The 16,041-nt window shown below is 46.9% G+C and overlaps 1 protein-coding gene across 1 annotated transcript in view; it reads right to left on the bottom strand.

Annotated features, from left to right (window-relative positions):
- Nucleotides 1-9,130: 9,130 nt before the first annotated feature.
- fgf11a (fibroblast growth factor 11a) overlaps nt 9,131-16,041 on the bottom strand; it is a 59,892-nt gene continuing 52,981 nt past the window's right edge. Inside the window, exons 4-5 of the mRNA XM_061234733.1 lie at nt 10,066-10,264; nt 9,131-9,267 (exon numbers count right to left, since the gene is read on the bottom strand). Coding sequence (XP_061090717.1) covers nt 9,131-9,267; nt 10,066-10,264 — 336 coding nt within the window. The remainder of the gene's footprint in view (nt 9,268-10,065; nt 10,265-16,041) is intronic.

The raw sequence follows: 16,041 nt of genomic DNA, 5'->3' as shown, positions 1-16,041 counted from the left end.
ATTGGTTTTATTCAATAATATCCAATAATGCGTATCTCCTTTGTGTATGTTATTATAGAAATAAATACGGATCAGTTTGCAAATGCAGAGGACGGGAAAAGGATATAGGAAAAGACTGGTTCAGAGTTATTAAATATTGAATAGGAATAATATTTTGATGAATCCAGTAAATGTTGGTGCATGCATTCTTTGTTATATTGTCTGTCTACGACTCTCGTATCATCTTCCAGAGCAGCACTGGAAGAAGTGATGTTTTTGTCAGGACTGAATGCATATCCGGCTTGCGATTCTGTCCAATTTTCTGGTTGGTAGTTGTTCATGTCCGTGTCTCCTCTTGTAGCGGGAGGTTACAGTTCCTTCCATATCTCCATGGAGTCTGTTCCATCTTTAAAATAGCATCTTAAGTCATCATAGCGTGCACTGTAAGAATATTGCACAGTTGTTATTATTATTTTTTTGTTAGTTTTTTTTTGTTTTTTGGAAGACTTCATCATAATAACCTGGATCACCCATGCAGTACAAAATACCAGGAATCCCCTATAATGAACAGACCCCTCAGAGTATATCACACACGTGGCTATATGCGTGTGTGTGTGTGCGTGTGTGTGTGTGTGTGTGTGTGTGTGTGCGAGTGGGAGAATCTGAACAGTCATTGCTGTAGGAGTTCCAAGCAGTTCCACTCCATGCCAGAGTGGGGCGCTGTCGGTGACCTCTGGTAGGCCAGCTGGGTTAAGAACTGATTGACAGTTTCTGGCTTTGGGATTCTGGGACCAGACAGATAGAGGGGTTGGCAAGAGTGGGGTAGGTTTGTGGGTTGTCACACACAATCAATCTTTACATTTCCCTAGCTTTTTGCAAGCTGGCTCACACAATAGGATTTGACTTTCAACCATTTTGACCTTGTATCCAGTACACCAAACAAATGAGGCAGCTTAAAAATAAAATAAAAAAATCACATGAACTGAAACCAAAAATGAAGAAACCAGGATACAAGGCCGCTGCCATTTACAGTAAAACATCTCACACATTTACATTACACAGCTATAATATCGGTACAATTTTCTTGTTGCTAATGACAACCCCCAACATTGATCTTAACAGACGTTACCGTAGCAAGTAGCAAATATGACTTTTCTAACTTGAGAATAGACATAGTCTATTTCAGTACACCACAGGATACCACTAAGGCCAGCGCTTGTCCATACTGTAGATGAACATATATACAGTATGTGGACAGACAGCTGACCCAGGTTCAGTGTGAACAACATGAAAGTTCTCACTTCCCCCTTTGTCTTTATAGCACACACCCCTGTAAAGTGGAGGGTAACCACACAAATACATCACTCCACATGTGTGTGGTTTTCAGAACCACTTTCTGATGCCCTACATATTCAGTTTAGGTAGGTTGGTGTTCACTGTTGAAGAGACTCCACCTCAAAGCAGCACATAAAGGGATGTTTCACTGGGTACATTTAAAAGAAAATAATGTACAGTACATGTAACAAGCAAACCAAAGCACAGTTTCACTCTATAAATATGAATCACGACACACAAGTAATGAATCTTTCTGCACCTTTATGAAATTATTGCTCTCTGCCCTGGGTTATTCGTCTCTGGCTTGATTTGTTCATTCCGAACACACACACACACACACACACATACACTCATACACATATACACACACACCCACACACAGATACACATACAAACAGATACAGATACACACATACACACACACACACACACAAACACACAGATGCACATACAAACAGATACAGATACACATATGCAAACACACACACACACACACACACACACACGAACACACAGACACGCATACGTACACACACATTCACAGGCTGTCGCACACACACATACACACACACATACAGATACACATACATATGCAAACACACACAAACACACACATACAAACATATACAGATAAAAATGCACGCACACACACGCACACATAAGACACACATGCATACACACATTCATGGGCTTGCGCACACACACGCACACACACACACACACACACACACACACACATTAATGGGCTGGCGCACATACACACGCACGAACACAAATGCAGGGAGACCACACACAGCGCAGAAAACGCAGAGTGAGTGGGGACCGCTCCTCTCCTGGGGACAGGAGAGTGTTCCGGAAGACAGTTGAGGAAATGGAGCGTGACTCCAGAGTGGTGGCACGGGCGCCCATCTGCAGACCGCTGCAGTGCCGGTGTACACACTCAGCGGCTACGCCACGCAGTGCCGCCATCACCGCCTCCTCTCTCAGCCCCTCCGTCCTCAGGGACTCCCCCAAACCACCCACACTCACATCATCCTGCCCAAACCGCCATCACAGAAACCCTTAACCCCGTGCGGTGAGAAGAACAAAGCACTTCCCTTTAGGAGACCCAGAATAATGGCTCAATTTAAACACGGGCCCTCTGTGAATCACATTGGTGACATTGACTTGATTTAACCCAACGGGCGTGGACCTTCAAGCACCCTGCCCCAAGACCCTGAGCAGAGCTCCAATGGAGAGTTGTAAGGCTGGACCACGGAAGTGACAGCGCAACCAATCACACTTTACTTTTCCGTCAACGCGAAGGCTGGCGAGCCAATCGCCTTCTGCAGCGGGGAGAAAATTGGACGGGACTGACGTCAAGGCCAGGGCAAGGCCTTCCCGGATAATGACACCATTGAATCGGAAAGAAGACAAAAACCACTCAATCTGCAGCTCGAGGGCCCCATCCTAAACTAAGGCTCATGGCCCTCTCTTAAATCACTGGGGATCTCAGATGTCAGGAGGAAGCCACAGTGGACCAATAAATGGCAGTAAATCTGATGCTTAGGAGTGCCAGTGGTTTAGCCACACTCTATCCCACTCCATGCATCACAATTATCAAAAACAAAATGGGGGACAGAAGTTAATAATAATTTGTTATTTAGCTGAAACTTTTATCCAGAGCGACTTATAGTTCATGAGACTAAGCAGGGGACTGTCACCCCTGGAGGAATGCAGGGTTAAGGGCCTTGCTCAGAGTCCCAACAGCTGTGCAGATCTTATCGTGGCCACACCGGGGCTTGAACCACCAACCCTACGGGTCCCAGTCAAGCATCTTAGCCACAAGACTACATGCTACGCCTCAAGTCACGACACCGATGCCAAATCAACACTATTCACTTCAAACCAATCAACAATCAAAGTCCTATTACTCCATTTGACATACAAATGTAAAATATTTGACCTTTATTCATACATGGTAGGTTAGCTGAGCTCACATACTCATTAACAGCAGCACTCTGTTAATCCCCCACCAAGTAGCCTAACCTGCATGTCTTTGGATTATTTTTCAGGAGAAGGAATACACACACTCTGCCATGCGCTGTATTAAGCTTTCATTTAAAATATTACGCGGAAGAAAAAGAAACAGTCAAGAACATATTTGATGGCTGCATAAATGCGGATCAGGGGAATTAGTGGATAAGCGGGCAGACACCATTGGAATTACAAATGGGGCTTGCGCTACCCAAGCGCTTTCCACTGGCTTTCAAGTCAGATTATTATTATTATTATTATTATTAGCTGAGGCTAAATCTCGCAGCTCAACGTGAGCAAGGTGCCGGCCGCGGCGGTGACTCCGTCTCTCCCAGCAGCCCCGCGGATATCCGCTCGGCTGAAAACAATGGAGCAGTGGCACCGCTATTAAAATGTGGCAGTGAGCATGTCACAGCCGCTCAAGGATGAATCCATGAGTCATCAGAAAATAATGAATCGCGAACATAATACGGGTCAACGAATCGCCTTTTTTCGAGGTGGAGAGGGATGGGGGCGAGGGGACGGCGGTGGGGGTGCGGTGTCACAGCATAATCAGACAGATTTTATTGCGACATAAATAATTTATGATTTTGCTAACTCTCCAAGGAAGAGCTCATTCCAGTCAGGGTCACTGTCAAGCCATTAAAACGGGACACAAAACTTAAATCTGAACAGCGGGCACGCTACAGTCTTTAGCATCTAGGTCATGCATCTGTGTGTGTGTTGGGGGTGGTGGGGGGTACAGCTAGAGACGGTGGAGTTTGGGAAAGGTTGAGAAAGCAGAGGTTTGGGTGGGGGAGTTTGGGAAAGGTTGGGAAGGCAGAGGTTTGGGTGTGTGGGGGAGTTTGGGAAAGGTTGAGAAAGCAGAGGTTTGGGTGTGTGGGGGAGTTTGGGAAAGGTTGAGAAAGCAGAGGTTTGGGAAAGGTTGAGAAAGCAGAGGTTTGGGTGTGTGGGGGAGTTTGGGAAAGGTTGAGAAAGCAGAGGTTTGGGTGGGGGAGTTTGGGAAAGGTTGGGAAGGCAGAGGTTTGGGTGTGTGGGGGAGTTTGGGAAAGGTTGAGAAAGCAGAGGTTTGGGAAAGGTTGAGAAAGCAGAGGTTTGGGTGTGTGGGGGAGTTTGGGAAAGGTTGAGAAAGCAGAGGTTCGGGTGTGTGGGGGAGTTTGGGAAAGGTTGAGAGAGCAGAGGTTTGGGTGGGTGGGGGAGTTTGGGAAAGGTTGAGAAAGCAGAGGTTTGGGTGTGTGGGGGAGTTTGGGAAAGGTTGAGAAAGCAGAGGTTTGGGTGCATGGGGGAGTTTGGGAAAGCTTGAGAAAGCAGAGGTTTGGGTGCATGGGGGAGTTTGGGAAAGGTTGAGAAAGCAGAGGTTTGGGTGTGTGGGGGGGTTTGGAAAAGGTTGAGAAAGCAGAGGTTTGGGTGGGGGAGTTTGGGAAAGGTTGAGAAAGCAGAGGTTTGGGTGTGTGGGGGAGTTTGGGAAAGGTTGAGAAAGCAGAGGTTTGGGTGTGTGGGGGAGTTTGGGAAAGGTTAGGAAGGCAGAGGTTTGGGTGTGTGGGGGAGTTTGGGAAAGGTTGAGAAAGCATGGGGGGGGGGGCGATGACTCAGCAATGTGAGTAATTAAAGGCACAGCAGAGCACCTGTGTGAGGTCTCCCTGGAAACGCACCTCTCCACGGGCATCCTGCATCTGAGTCAGCAGCTCAGAGACATGAATAAGGGCTTCAGCTCCTTTAGCAGGTGGAGACACGCACACACACACACACACACATACACACACACGTATATACACACACACACGCACATATACATACGTATACACACGTATAAACACACACACACACACACACACGTATATACACACACACACGCACACACACACGTATGCACACACACGTATACACACAAGCACACACATACACATATACAAACACACATACACACATATACATACGTATACACACGTATAAACACACACACATACACACGTATACACACATACACAGACGCATACATACACATATACACACACACAAGCATACACACATACACACACACACAAGCATACACACGTATACACACGTATACACGCACACACACACACACACACACACACACGTATACACACACGTATACACACACATACACACACACAAATACACATGCAAAAGCACAGTCAAGGTCACATACATACTTTTAGATGCATTTAAATTTAAAAGGCAGAATTTCAGAGGATGAAAAAAAAATGGACAATCATACCATATACAAACAAATGTATACATGCGATTTGCATACTGAATATGTCTTGATCCACCATATATATAAAAATAAATGATATTTGCTCTTCAGGTAGCGCTAGCCCTTTGATATGTCTCTTGGTTACCTTGTTCACAGATTTAAAAAAGTAGTATTGATGGTGTTTTGATAGCTGATTAACCCTTTCAAGCGTGAGGTCACAAATATGTGATTAGGTTGTTCTTAACTGCACACTCGAATGCTGATGTAACAATTTAATTGAAAGCAATGGAGTTCTAGAACACTGACGTAGAATTTTGAAAAAAAGCATTCCAGAAGACCCGCTCTTCAAAGGGTTAAACCTATAAAAGAACCCAAAGCAAGCTGCCTGCCAGTATTTCCCATTTTCATTTTTTTGTGTTCCCCAGGTACATTCAAACAGAGCCTGTTTGAGACAAAGTAATGCATGCTTCTGTAATTACATATGCAATCTGTTAAAATACAAGTATAGGATTTGACAAAAGCAGAAATATGAGAGCTGATTTTTCTTTAGAAACTTCAACAGTTTCGCGCTGTAACACACAAACATACACACATACACAGACGCACACACACACACATCCTTTTCAACATCTAGATCAATGTATATTGCATAATCAGTAAAGAACATATTCCAATAAACCAGCCCCAGCATTTGAAAATAAATCCATAAACAAATAAAGCAAACATGGCTGAACTCCACAGATTCCCCTTTATCCTTTTTTTCCTTTTTGGCTGGAAAATAAAATATCTAATTTCCCTGCCAAATGTAAACGGAGCGGACCAGTTGTGAAGCATTTTATTGGAGCATAACTAATTTCTAGGAACTATCACTAATTGAACATGGCTTTCATTTAAGTCAAGCAGAGTGGGATCTCGGAATCAGATGTTCAGCTTTAACACTAGGTTTCAGCAGTTGAGGGTAGGGGGGGGGGTCAAGAGGTCCCGAGGGCATCAAACTGAGGACGCTTTAATCTAGTCGTAATTGCTTAATTGAAGTCTTTAGTCAAAGTAAGCGAGTAAGTGTTAATCACAGAGAAGCGTTGTCCCCAAAGGCTCATTCTCACTCTAATTTAAACCGCTCGGGCGGGAACGTCCAATCACAGGCCTGGAGAGTCTTCCTGTCCTGGCAGGTTTTCCAGCTCACTTCAGAAGCAATCGGAAAACTGGGAATGAGGGAGGGAATTAATCGGGCCAGTGAGGCCGGTAATGGGCCGGGCTGGGCTGGGCAGGGCCTCGGGATGCAGAAAGCCCGGAGACTGTGGACACAGCGCCCCCTGGAGCCAGAACAGCCTCCTAACTACTGTGTCCTGAACATATGCACTGCTATGTCTACTAAACATATGGTTTACAGTACTTATATTAGTGCACAATATGCTCCCGAATCCAGGCCGTGAGCCCAATGGATGAGGAAGTTGTTAAGTACACAAAATCTTCTCTCAGTGTAGTGTACTTTAATATACAGAGTATTCTCGGGGTTTCGCTGAGTGTATCCAACAGGAAGTAAACCATACTTCTTAGGAGGTTCCACAGAGAGGAAGGGGAATCTTTGGGGCCAATCACAGTCCAATAGATCACAGAGGAAGAGGCGGGGGCTTTTTATTACAAGGATGGGAATACCGTCGGAAAATAGCATGGGGGATCTGTCACATAGTCTGCAGTATTAAGTATACCCAACCTATTTTGAGGACACAGTAGTTTTGAGACACTCAGCGAAACCCTGGAAATAGTATGTATAACTTCAATAGTACATATAGATAAATATTTTGTCTATGTAACAACTTTCTCATTCAGTGTACTCAATTTATCCATGCAATAGTAAACAAGTAAGCTGTGTCGGACACGGCCAGGGACTTCCTGATTGTATAGTACTATTCCCCTGCAGCCCCTCCCCAAAAACATTTACATCTCAGCCTGCGGTGTCGCAGTGTGCCTCCCAACATCTGAAGCTATTAGCATCTTTACAAACCATGAGTCCTAGAGGGCGGCTCGGTGTGGTACGCGTTGGGGTTATGATAGGAGCGCAAGGGGTACAGATCTTAATTCTGTTGGAACACTCGCTACCCCCCCCACCCCCCAAAACAAACGGTAGAAATAAGTCATAAGTAGTTACTGTAAGTGTCTGGGATTTCCCTGTGCATTAGCAGAAGATGGCTTTCGGTTTAAGAAGTAGCGGTCGATGCATGCGCCCCGGAAGAAGGATGCATCTGCAGTTAAATATTGCATTCAGCTTTTGAGGAAGAGAAAATGAGCAGATTTATCATTATCGCCGTTTATCGCCATTATCGTTTATCACTTTGGTATTTCGCCACTGTGTCAGCAGTCAACACGCGGCTATAACCCTATTGCACTTTGTGTCCCACAGAGTAGGTAAAGGATTCGATTGCACCTGTAATCATGAGTATTTGTAACAGACATCATCTGCAACTTTATCATGACTTTCCTGATTAAATCGCTGTTTTTTCGGCCGTCTTGTGACCACGGTTTGGATCGGCCGGACAGAATGGGACTCAAACGGTCTGAGCTAAGCTCGGTTCGGAAGACGAACGACACACTACAGATTGCATAGTGCTGTGACTCACTGTCATTCACGTTGGGGGAGAACCTCACACAGGTCAAGAACATATGCATGGTGACGAGGACGGTGATCAGAGCATAATTCACAATCGCATACAATGGTAACGCGGTTCCATCAAACAGAACCTTTCGCTTGCTTGCTCCGTCACTAACGGTGTCATTTGTGCTGATGTAAGCCACGGGGAAGAAACACTTTTGAGACAGATGGATTATTCACCGTTTTTTGTGAGGTCACCAGAAGAAGGTGAGAGTCAGCATTTATCTGATGAAATGGGCACAGATTGAACATGCTAACAGTGGCGTTTTCCGTCTGTCGTCGTGAAAAAGAAAACGTGGGGCGGTAACTAGGTTGGTTTGCATCGAAGGTGCATCAACATGGCTTCAGAAACGTGCTTTTCTGGTTCTTGTTCAAGAAACAAAAAGGCATGATAGACCAGGCTACTGTTAGCCTTGATGACAGTTTCAGGTCAATAAAGTCTCTGTGGGTAGGAGGTGACAGTCTCGGGCAAGTGTAGGGTCAGAACTTGTTGAGGTCAACAGCCTTGGTTAAACGCAGATTCTGCTATGTTGGCGATTGGGAAAGCAGAGAGCAGTGCTTATGGTAGGTGTGAGCTGCCTGCTAATTGCTGGTTGGGGTTGAAAGGTTGCTCCTCCGACCAATGATCTGCTTTGCTGTAACTAGTGCACCCAGACATCCCTATACCCTCCCTCCCCCTCTTCATTTGGGTTTTTATTGCTTGGCCACCCCAGTCTCCGCAGGGTGGATTCTTCAGGAGGGCACCTTTCCATGTAGTGCAGGGTTCTGAAGGTTGTAGTTCAACCCCAGTGCATGATGGGAAAGTGAGTTCTCAGTTTCAATGTTATAGTATCATTATAATTGTTTTGAGTTCCACTCCATATAGATAAAGCCCCTCCCTGTAATAACCCCCCCCCCCCTCCCCCCGCCCCCCCCATGAATCAGGTGGGCTAGGAGGCATCCGGTTTCAGGTCTTTCTTATCTTTCTTGGTGTTCTGCAGGTTGGGCGAGTCGGAGGTCTTGGCTGTTTTCCTGGGGGGGCTCTGCGTGGCGACGTCATGCAATGAGGGCTCTCTGTACATGGCCACTGTGAAAACAGGCGGAAAAGGTAATGAGGCCTCGGACAAACCAAACCAGCAAAAACCGGAAACTCGACGTCCAGAGGGGTGGAAATCTAGGTTGAGAGATGTTTTGACATAAACGGACTAGGTCAACCCCAATACAGCTTTTACCAGGATATAGCCTGGCTACGTTCCTGCTGGCTAGAAAGCTATAACTTCTCAACCAAATGTAGCCAGGTTTTCACCTGAACACCTAGACCAGGGGTGTCAAATATTAAGCTGAAATAGGCCGGCTGTGGGTGTGTTTTTTTTTTTGTTTTAGGCCAGGTCTGCGACACCTGAATCTCCTAATTAACTAATCATGGTAATTCAATGAAGTCCTTGATGAGTGGAATTAGGTGTGTTAGTGCTGAGGTAAAAAAAGAAAACAGCACCCACAGTGTCCCTTTTTGGATAGGATTGAACACCACTGGTTTCGCTGAATTTTCACAGACTTTTCACCATGTTGGTTCACCAAATGTTGACTGGGATCATGAAACACTGCACCAGCAATGATCTTTATGAGGCAGATGAGCTAGAAATGCATATTTCTGAGGTGGGAGCAAAGTGGAATAGGTAAAAGTTGTGACGCCTAGCAGCAGGGAATAGAGTTACATACATGGCAGAGGTTTAAGAGTACAGGTCTAAAGGAGCTTATAGCTAGCTAACAGTGCAGAGCAAAGTGACACAACTTCCTGGTGCAATAAAGTAAATAACATACAGGTGACTATCTGAAGGGTGTGGGGATGCACAGACAGGTGGTAGTAGCAGAGCGTTGGGCTCACCTTCGATGAGTTTGGGCAGAAAGTGGGCCGCCCCTTTGGTCTTTTTGACCCGGTTTCCCTTCATGACCTGCCCGTCCCGGTTGATCCCAATGTACCAGGCCCGGCCGGACTGGGTCTGTCGGTACAGGATCGAGGAGTACGTGACGTAGTAGTTCTCGAACACGCACTCCTTGAACTTACACTCTGGAGTGAAATGTTCCTGCAAGAAAACAATCACACACAGACACACACACAGAGACAAAGTGCTCTTTAGTTGTAGGGATGGGCGATGAGGGACCAGGCAGTTTAATCTTCCACAGCGTACACTACAGTGAACAGGCACATGTGACCACTCTCTGTCCTCCATTTTGTGAGTTTGACGTGACTTACATCAGCAAAGGAGGAGATATTGGTATTCCTGGCAAACTCCCTGCAGTCCTGCCAAATATTTCATTCTGATAGGCAGACCTCATATACACATGCAGTACAAGCACGTGCACACACACAGACACATGCGCACACACACGCACACACATCAGCACAAACACACACACACACACACACACACACACACACATGCACACACGCACACACATGCACACACACACACACACAAGCACACACGTACACACACAGAAAGACAGTCAAGGCAGTAGAATGCTAGCTTTTTATTTATAGCATTAGTTCCACATTTATTTTTCAATTCCAAAGATCCAGTCAGGAATCACTGGAAATAGGCCCTACATATCATTACGACAGGCCTACAGACGTGTTTACACTGCTGAAGCATGACATTTCAAATCATTTTTTATATGGCGGGGGGGAGAGGCAGTTTGGACAACTTCGTCAACCTTCAGCTTCTTCTTTTTAGAAAAAAATAAAAATTATTTTCATCAAATTTCACATGGTGCTGTGCCATCTCTGTCGCCAGGAGCACATTTAACACCCCAGGTAACGGGAGAGCCTCAGTCCCACTTCTCCCTGGATCTGTTACCTTGTCAAACCAATTTCCAGGATTGATTGGCTGTAAGTGGCGAGCCAGAAAAAATAAAAAATAAAAAGTGAAAAAAGAAAGCGCTGACTGGGGAGTTTAATTTGGGCTCGAGTGTTTATGTATTCATCTGTGATGGCAGCACCGCTGCGATTCGCCTCATTGGTACGCCGAAGGCGGGCCGTTGCCAGGGGACACCGTGTTTTGTCATGGTTACTGATTTCAGAGCGGAATGAAAGGTCATGTCTGTGTGGCACAAAATGGAGGATGGGGGGGGGGGGGGGGTGAAGGGGGAGAGGGGGTGCAGTGAGGGAGAAGCACATGTTGTGATGGAGCGGGCCCTGACCTCGCCAATTCCAATCCAGACCCCACCTCTGCACCCCCTTTCCCCCTCTCTCACACCCTCGATGAAACGCCATTCACCCTGATTACACTGCGCTCCGTACTGTCTGCGTCTGATGCGTTTGATGTTTAAATCTCGGCGTGCGTAGCCTCTGGAGGTACGTCACGGTAAGCGCACAGGGCGGTGCGCAGGGTCGGCCGGTGATCGGGGTAATTAATCAGTTAATATGTTGAATTAAGGAAGAGGCGCGGAGGACGCACGGGTGCGTTATCGGAGGGGTCAGGACAGCCGGGAACGGGAATCTCTGACGCTCCGGGGACTGCGTCTTCCTCCGGGTCTTCTCCGCGCTTTTCAATTAGCGTGTCGTTAAAAAACCCCGCAGAAAAAAAAAAACACTGCGATTTGACGTTCTGTCTTCCCTGTGAGTAATTAACACCTGGGGGTGGTATTTAAAGAGAACCCTCCCCAGTGACCGGCTGTAGACACCCAGCACTTTATCCAATAGGAGGTAAGGGGAAAAGAGAAGTCAAATAAGCATCCTTCATCATCTGCGACTTAGGCCCTGTGGCTAAACCGCCCTGGAGAAATCAATGCAAATGAAAGCAGGCGGAAGGCATTCGCAACCTTCATGGCCACGAGTCCAAGGCCGAGAAAATGAGCCTTTTTAACATGCAGCACAAGGCCCTCAGTCCCCCCCCCCCCCCCGCGTACCCCCACTTCCTCTTCCCCCCCCCCTCCCCAACCATCTCATTCTGGCCTGAGAGCCTTCGACTACAAGGACTCTACACACCTCAGTAACGCTCCATAACAGGACATCGGTGACCTCCGCAGGATGAACCTTCTCCTCGCAGAAGGCCAGCCTGGCGCTGGTACGGGGAAATAAACGGGTGCATGACTGCATGTATTTCCCTTTAAGCTACAGAAACAGTCAGCCTTGGTTTTTGCCCAGAAGAAGGGTTGCTTCTTTCTGTGCAGTAAGGGCTAACACCCCAACCACATCCACTATTATAGTATAGGCAAAACACGTTATGAGTCAAATGTGCCAGAAACCACTTGCATTCTGACAATGTTAGACAACAAACAGTGAAAGGGAATCTTCCCACATTTGTGTGTTAAATGATGGAGGATTCACTGATGCTTGTTCCAGACTTTTCCTACGCAGGGTGCTTGTGTGGTATGTGGGAAAGATGCCATTCATTTAAGAACAGAACCACTGCTGACTGAGGTCCCAGGCTACCGTAGGAAGTGCCCGAGTGCTGAATGTCTTAATTTGAGAAAAGAGCACAATAAATCAACTGTGTCCTTTGTTTAATAAGGTGTTGAAATAAAAAATGCGGTCCCGATTGATCGAGCCGTACAGCCTGAGGTTTTCCGCTTATTAGAAAATGATGATGGCAGGAACGGTTATTTTATATAATGGGCCGTTTTTGTGACTAATAATCAGTCAATAGTAATTAAACCCTCCAACCAGAAAAAAAAAAAAATTAATCGCTGTCCCTAGCTGCAGAAATCAATCAGGTGCTAAAATCATGTGCAGCCTACTCATTTATTGTAGGCCTACTTTAGTGTGTTTGACATTTGTAGCTTATTTGACAGCCACTTTACTTGTAGTTCTGTCTTTGGACAGCAGGTGTCGCACTTTCTCACTGGCTCCGCCAGGCTGTGGCCCTGCTGCAGGTCCGCTTGACTCCCTTCACTGGTTAGGTGCCATTGAGCTGCTGGCTGAAGAGCCTATTGATTTGGGTGACATGGACTGACATGATGTGACATATTGTGACGTAACGGTAGAACAGGCCATTCACCCAAAAATGCCCCCTATTTTCTTGCCAGTAAAGTGTACCTAGTGCTCCCTGTTCAACCTACAAACTAGATCGTAAACAGTGAGCTAAGCTGTAAACATTTGGAAATGTGCTGCTAGTCCATTGCAAAAGAAATGTGTTGTGTGACTGGTACAATGCACTGTGTAAATGGTTGGCATTTATATAGCGCCTTTATCCAAAGCGCTGTACAATTGATGCTTCTCATACACCCATTCATACACATACACACACACCAACGGTGACTGGCTGCTATGCAAGGCACCAACCAGCTCATCAGGAGCAATTGGGGGTTAGGTCTTGCTCAGGGAGACTTCGACCCATTCAGGGCTGGATCGAACCGGCAACCCTCCGACTGCCAGACGACTGCTCTTACCTCCTGAGCCAATGTCAGCCCCGATGTGTGCTAATAAATAAACAATTTGTTATTTTACTCTTTCCCTTTAAAAACATCAACAATGGCAGCACAACAATGCTACCCCAGCTGTTTTACCTGTCGTATTATTCCCCAACAGTTAAGCTAAATTGAGACAATATTGTCAGATTATTGCTACAGAAAATTAACAATCATCGACTGAACAAATACGCTTAATTGCATTGCCCTGTTAGCGCAAATAAACACCTTAAGCAGCATGTTATTGATTCTCTTTGAGGACGCTAAGCTAACAGTCTGAAAGCAGAGAGCAGTCCGTCTGTGCCTAATTCATTAGGAGTGGACAGAGCAGGATCCAGCACATGAAATGTTTCACCTGGGAACAGCACTGCAGCAAAAAAAGATGTTTAACCCTTCCCTCCCAGTCCAACTCTCCGCAATAGATTTGAAATCCAGTCTGGAGTTTTTCAGAGGGCTGCAGGAACACTGTTAGGCCTTTCACACGGTAAGGCTCCGTGCCGGTGTCCAGTTCCCAAACCGGCCGGCGCGTTCAGACCGAAAATAAACTGGTTCGGAACCTGGAAAGTTGGTTCTCAGCTGGAACCAAAAAATTGTTGATTTTTCCTTGCGGAGCGTGACGTCATCAGTGGGCGTGTCATATTCTGCCTGCCTTGTGCATTGAGCAACGCCCTCAGTTGATGATGCAGGGCGGTGGAACTGGTTTGGACACGGGCTGGTTCGCCAGAAAGCACCGAGGTTCCGAGACTCCAGAACGGAACCAGAGCCAGAACCAGAACCAGCGTCTGTCTGAAAGCGCTATGCGGGATTCCAGCCTGAGCGGTCTGCCCCCTGTTGGATAACTGCTGTCACACTGGCTGAACCAGGCACTTAACCTGAGTGGCACCAGTAACATATCCACCGGTTTAACGCTGCATGATGCAGGACTGAGAACAGACAGGCCAGCATTAATACCGGCCATGTCTCACTGCGGATGCGCATCGGACAGTCAGCCCGGACCGGTTCAGTTCTGAGGTAACAGGGTTACTGGGCTGATCCGGCGACATTCTCCACGCGCCGGTAAAAGGCATTTTTGGAGCCGGCGGGCGTGTTGCGCGGAGGTAACGGGAGCCGACAGGAGGGAGGAGGGGAAGGAGGGATGAGGACAGAGGAAGCGTTCGGAGACGGGGCTGACGGGAAGCGGGGAGGGAGGCCTGTTATGCGCTCATCCTGACGGCCGCTCGCCCTGACAAACGCCACATGACGAATCCTCCCTCTATTAAAGGCGGGTCAAGCCCGTTCCCAATTTCACTGACAGGAGTGACGGATGCCCGGGCCCTCCATTCATCACTCAGCCAGAGATGGATGGAAAGAGGGAGAGAAAGAGAGAACGAGAGAGCGAGAGGGGGGGGAGAGAGAAAGGGACAGACAGCGATAGAGACAGCGAGAGAAACGGGGAAGACTGAGTGTGTGAGAGAGAGAGAGAGAGATAGGGAGAGAGAGGGAGAAAGGAGAAAGACAAGGGAGAGTCATAGTGAGAATAGATTAGATGTGTTAATGTGAGTGACAGGGAGAAGACCGAGAGTGAGAGAGAAAGAAAACTAAATTGGAATTAAAAGCGCAGGAGAGAAGAAAGAGTTCAAGGGGAGCGAAGGATGCCAACATTGATGCTGAAAAAAAGAGGGATGAATGCAGGGCCTGGAGGAGAGAAAAGGATGGAGGGATGCCTGTAGAAATATAGCACTGTAAATCCTGTGACAGGTTGATTGCATTTTGTCGTGGACTTAATATCTGTATGCACATAATATAAAAAAAAGAATCTTTCATTTTTGGCCTTATTTTAAAAATTAAAGTCATATAGCCAAGAGTAGAATTTCGACTTTACCTGCCAGTTTACCGGTTCATACCTCAACTGCTACCAGCTCAACCTGCTGGATTTGATTGATAGATTTCTTGTTATGTCCATTCTAACTTTACACCTCACCAGCCAGAGGAGAATGGGTTCCCCCCTCTATAGCTGGGTTCAGTGGAGAATGGGTTCCCCCCTCTATAGCTGGGTTCAGTGGAGAATGGGTTCCCCCTCTATAGCTGGGTTCAGTGGAGAATGGGTTTGCCCTCTATAGCTGGGTTCAGTGGAGAATGGGCTCCCCCTCTATAGCTGGGTTCAGTGGAGAATGGGTTTGCCCTCTATAGCTGGGTTGAGTGGAGAAGGGGCTCCCCCTCTATAGCTGGGTTGAGTGGAGAATGGGCTCCCCCTCTATAGCTGGGTTCAGCGGAGAATGGGTTTGCCCTCTATAGCTGGGTTCAGTGGAGAATGGGCTCCCCCTCTATAGCTGGGTTCAGTGGAGAATGGGTTTGCCCTCTATAGCTGGGTTGAGTGGAGAAGGGGCTCCCCCTCTATAGCTGGGTTCAGTGGAGAATGGGCTCCCCCTCTATAGCTGGGTTCAGTGGAGAATGGGCTCCCCCTCTATAGCTG

The sequence above is a fragment of the Conger conger genome, chromosome 3, assembly GCF_963514075.1.
Source record: "Conger conger chromosome 3, fConCon1.1, whole genome shotgun sequence".
In the NCBI taxonomy this organism is placed as follows: domain Eukaryota; kingdom Metazoa; phylum Chordata; class Actinopteri; order Anguilliformes; family Congridae; genus Conger; species Conger conger.
The sequence above is the reverse complement of the archived record's forward strand: the minus strand, read 5'-3'. Positions and strand labels throughout refer to the sequence as shown.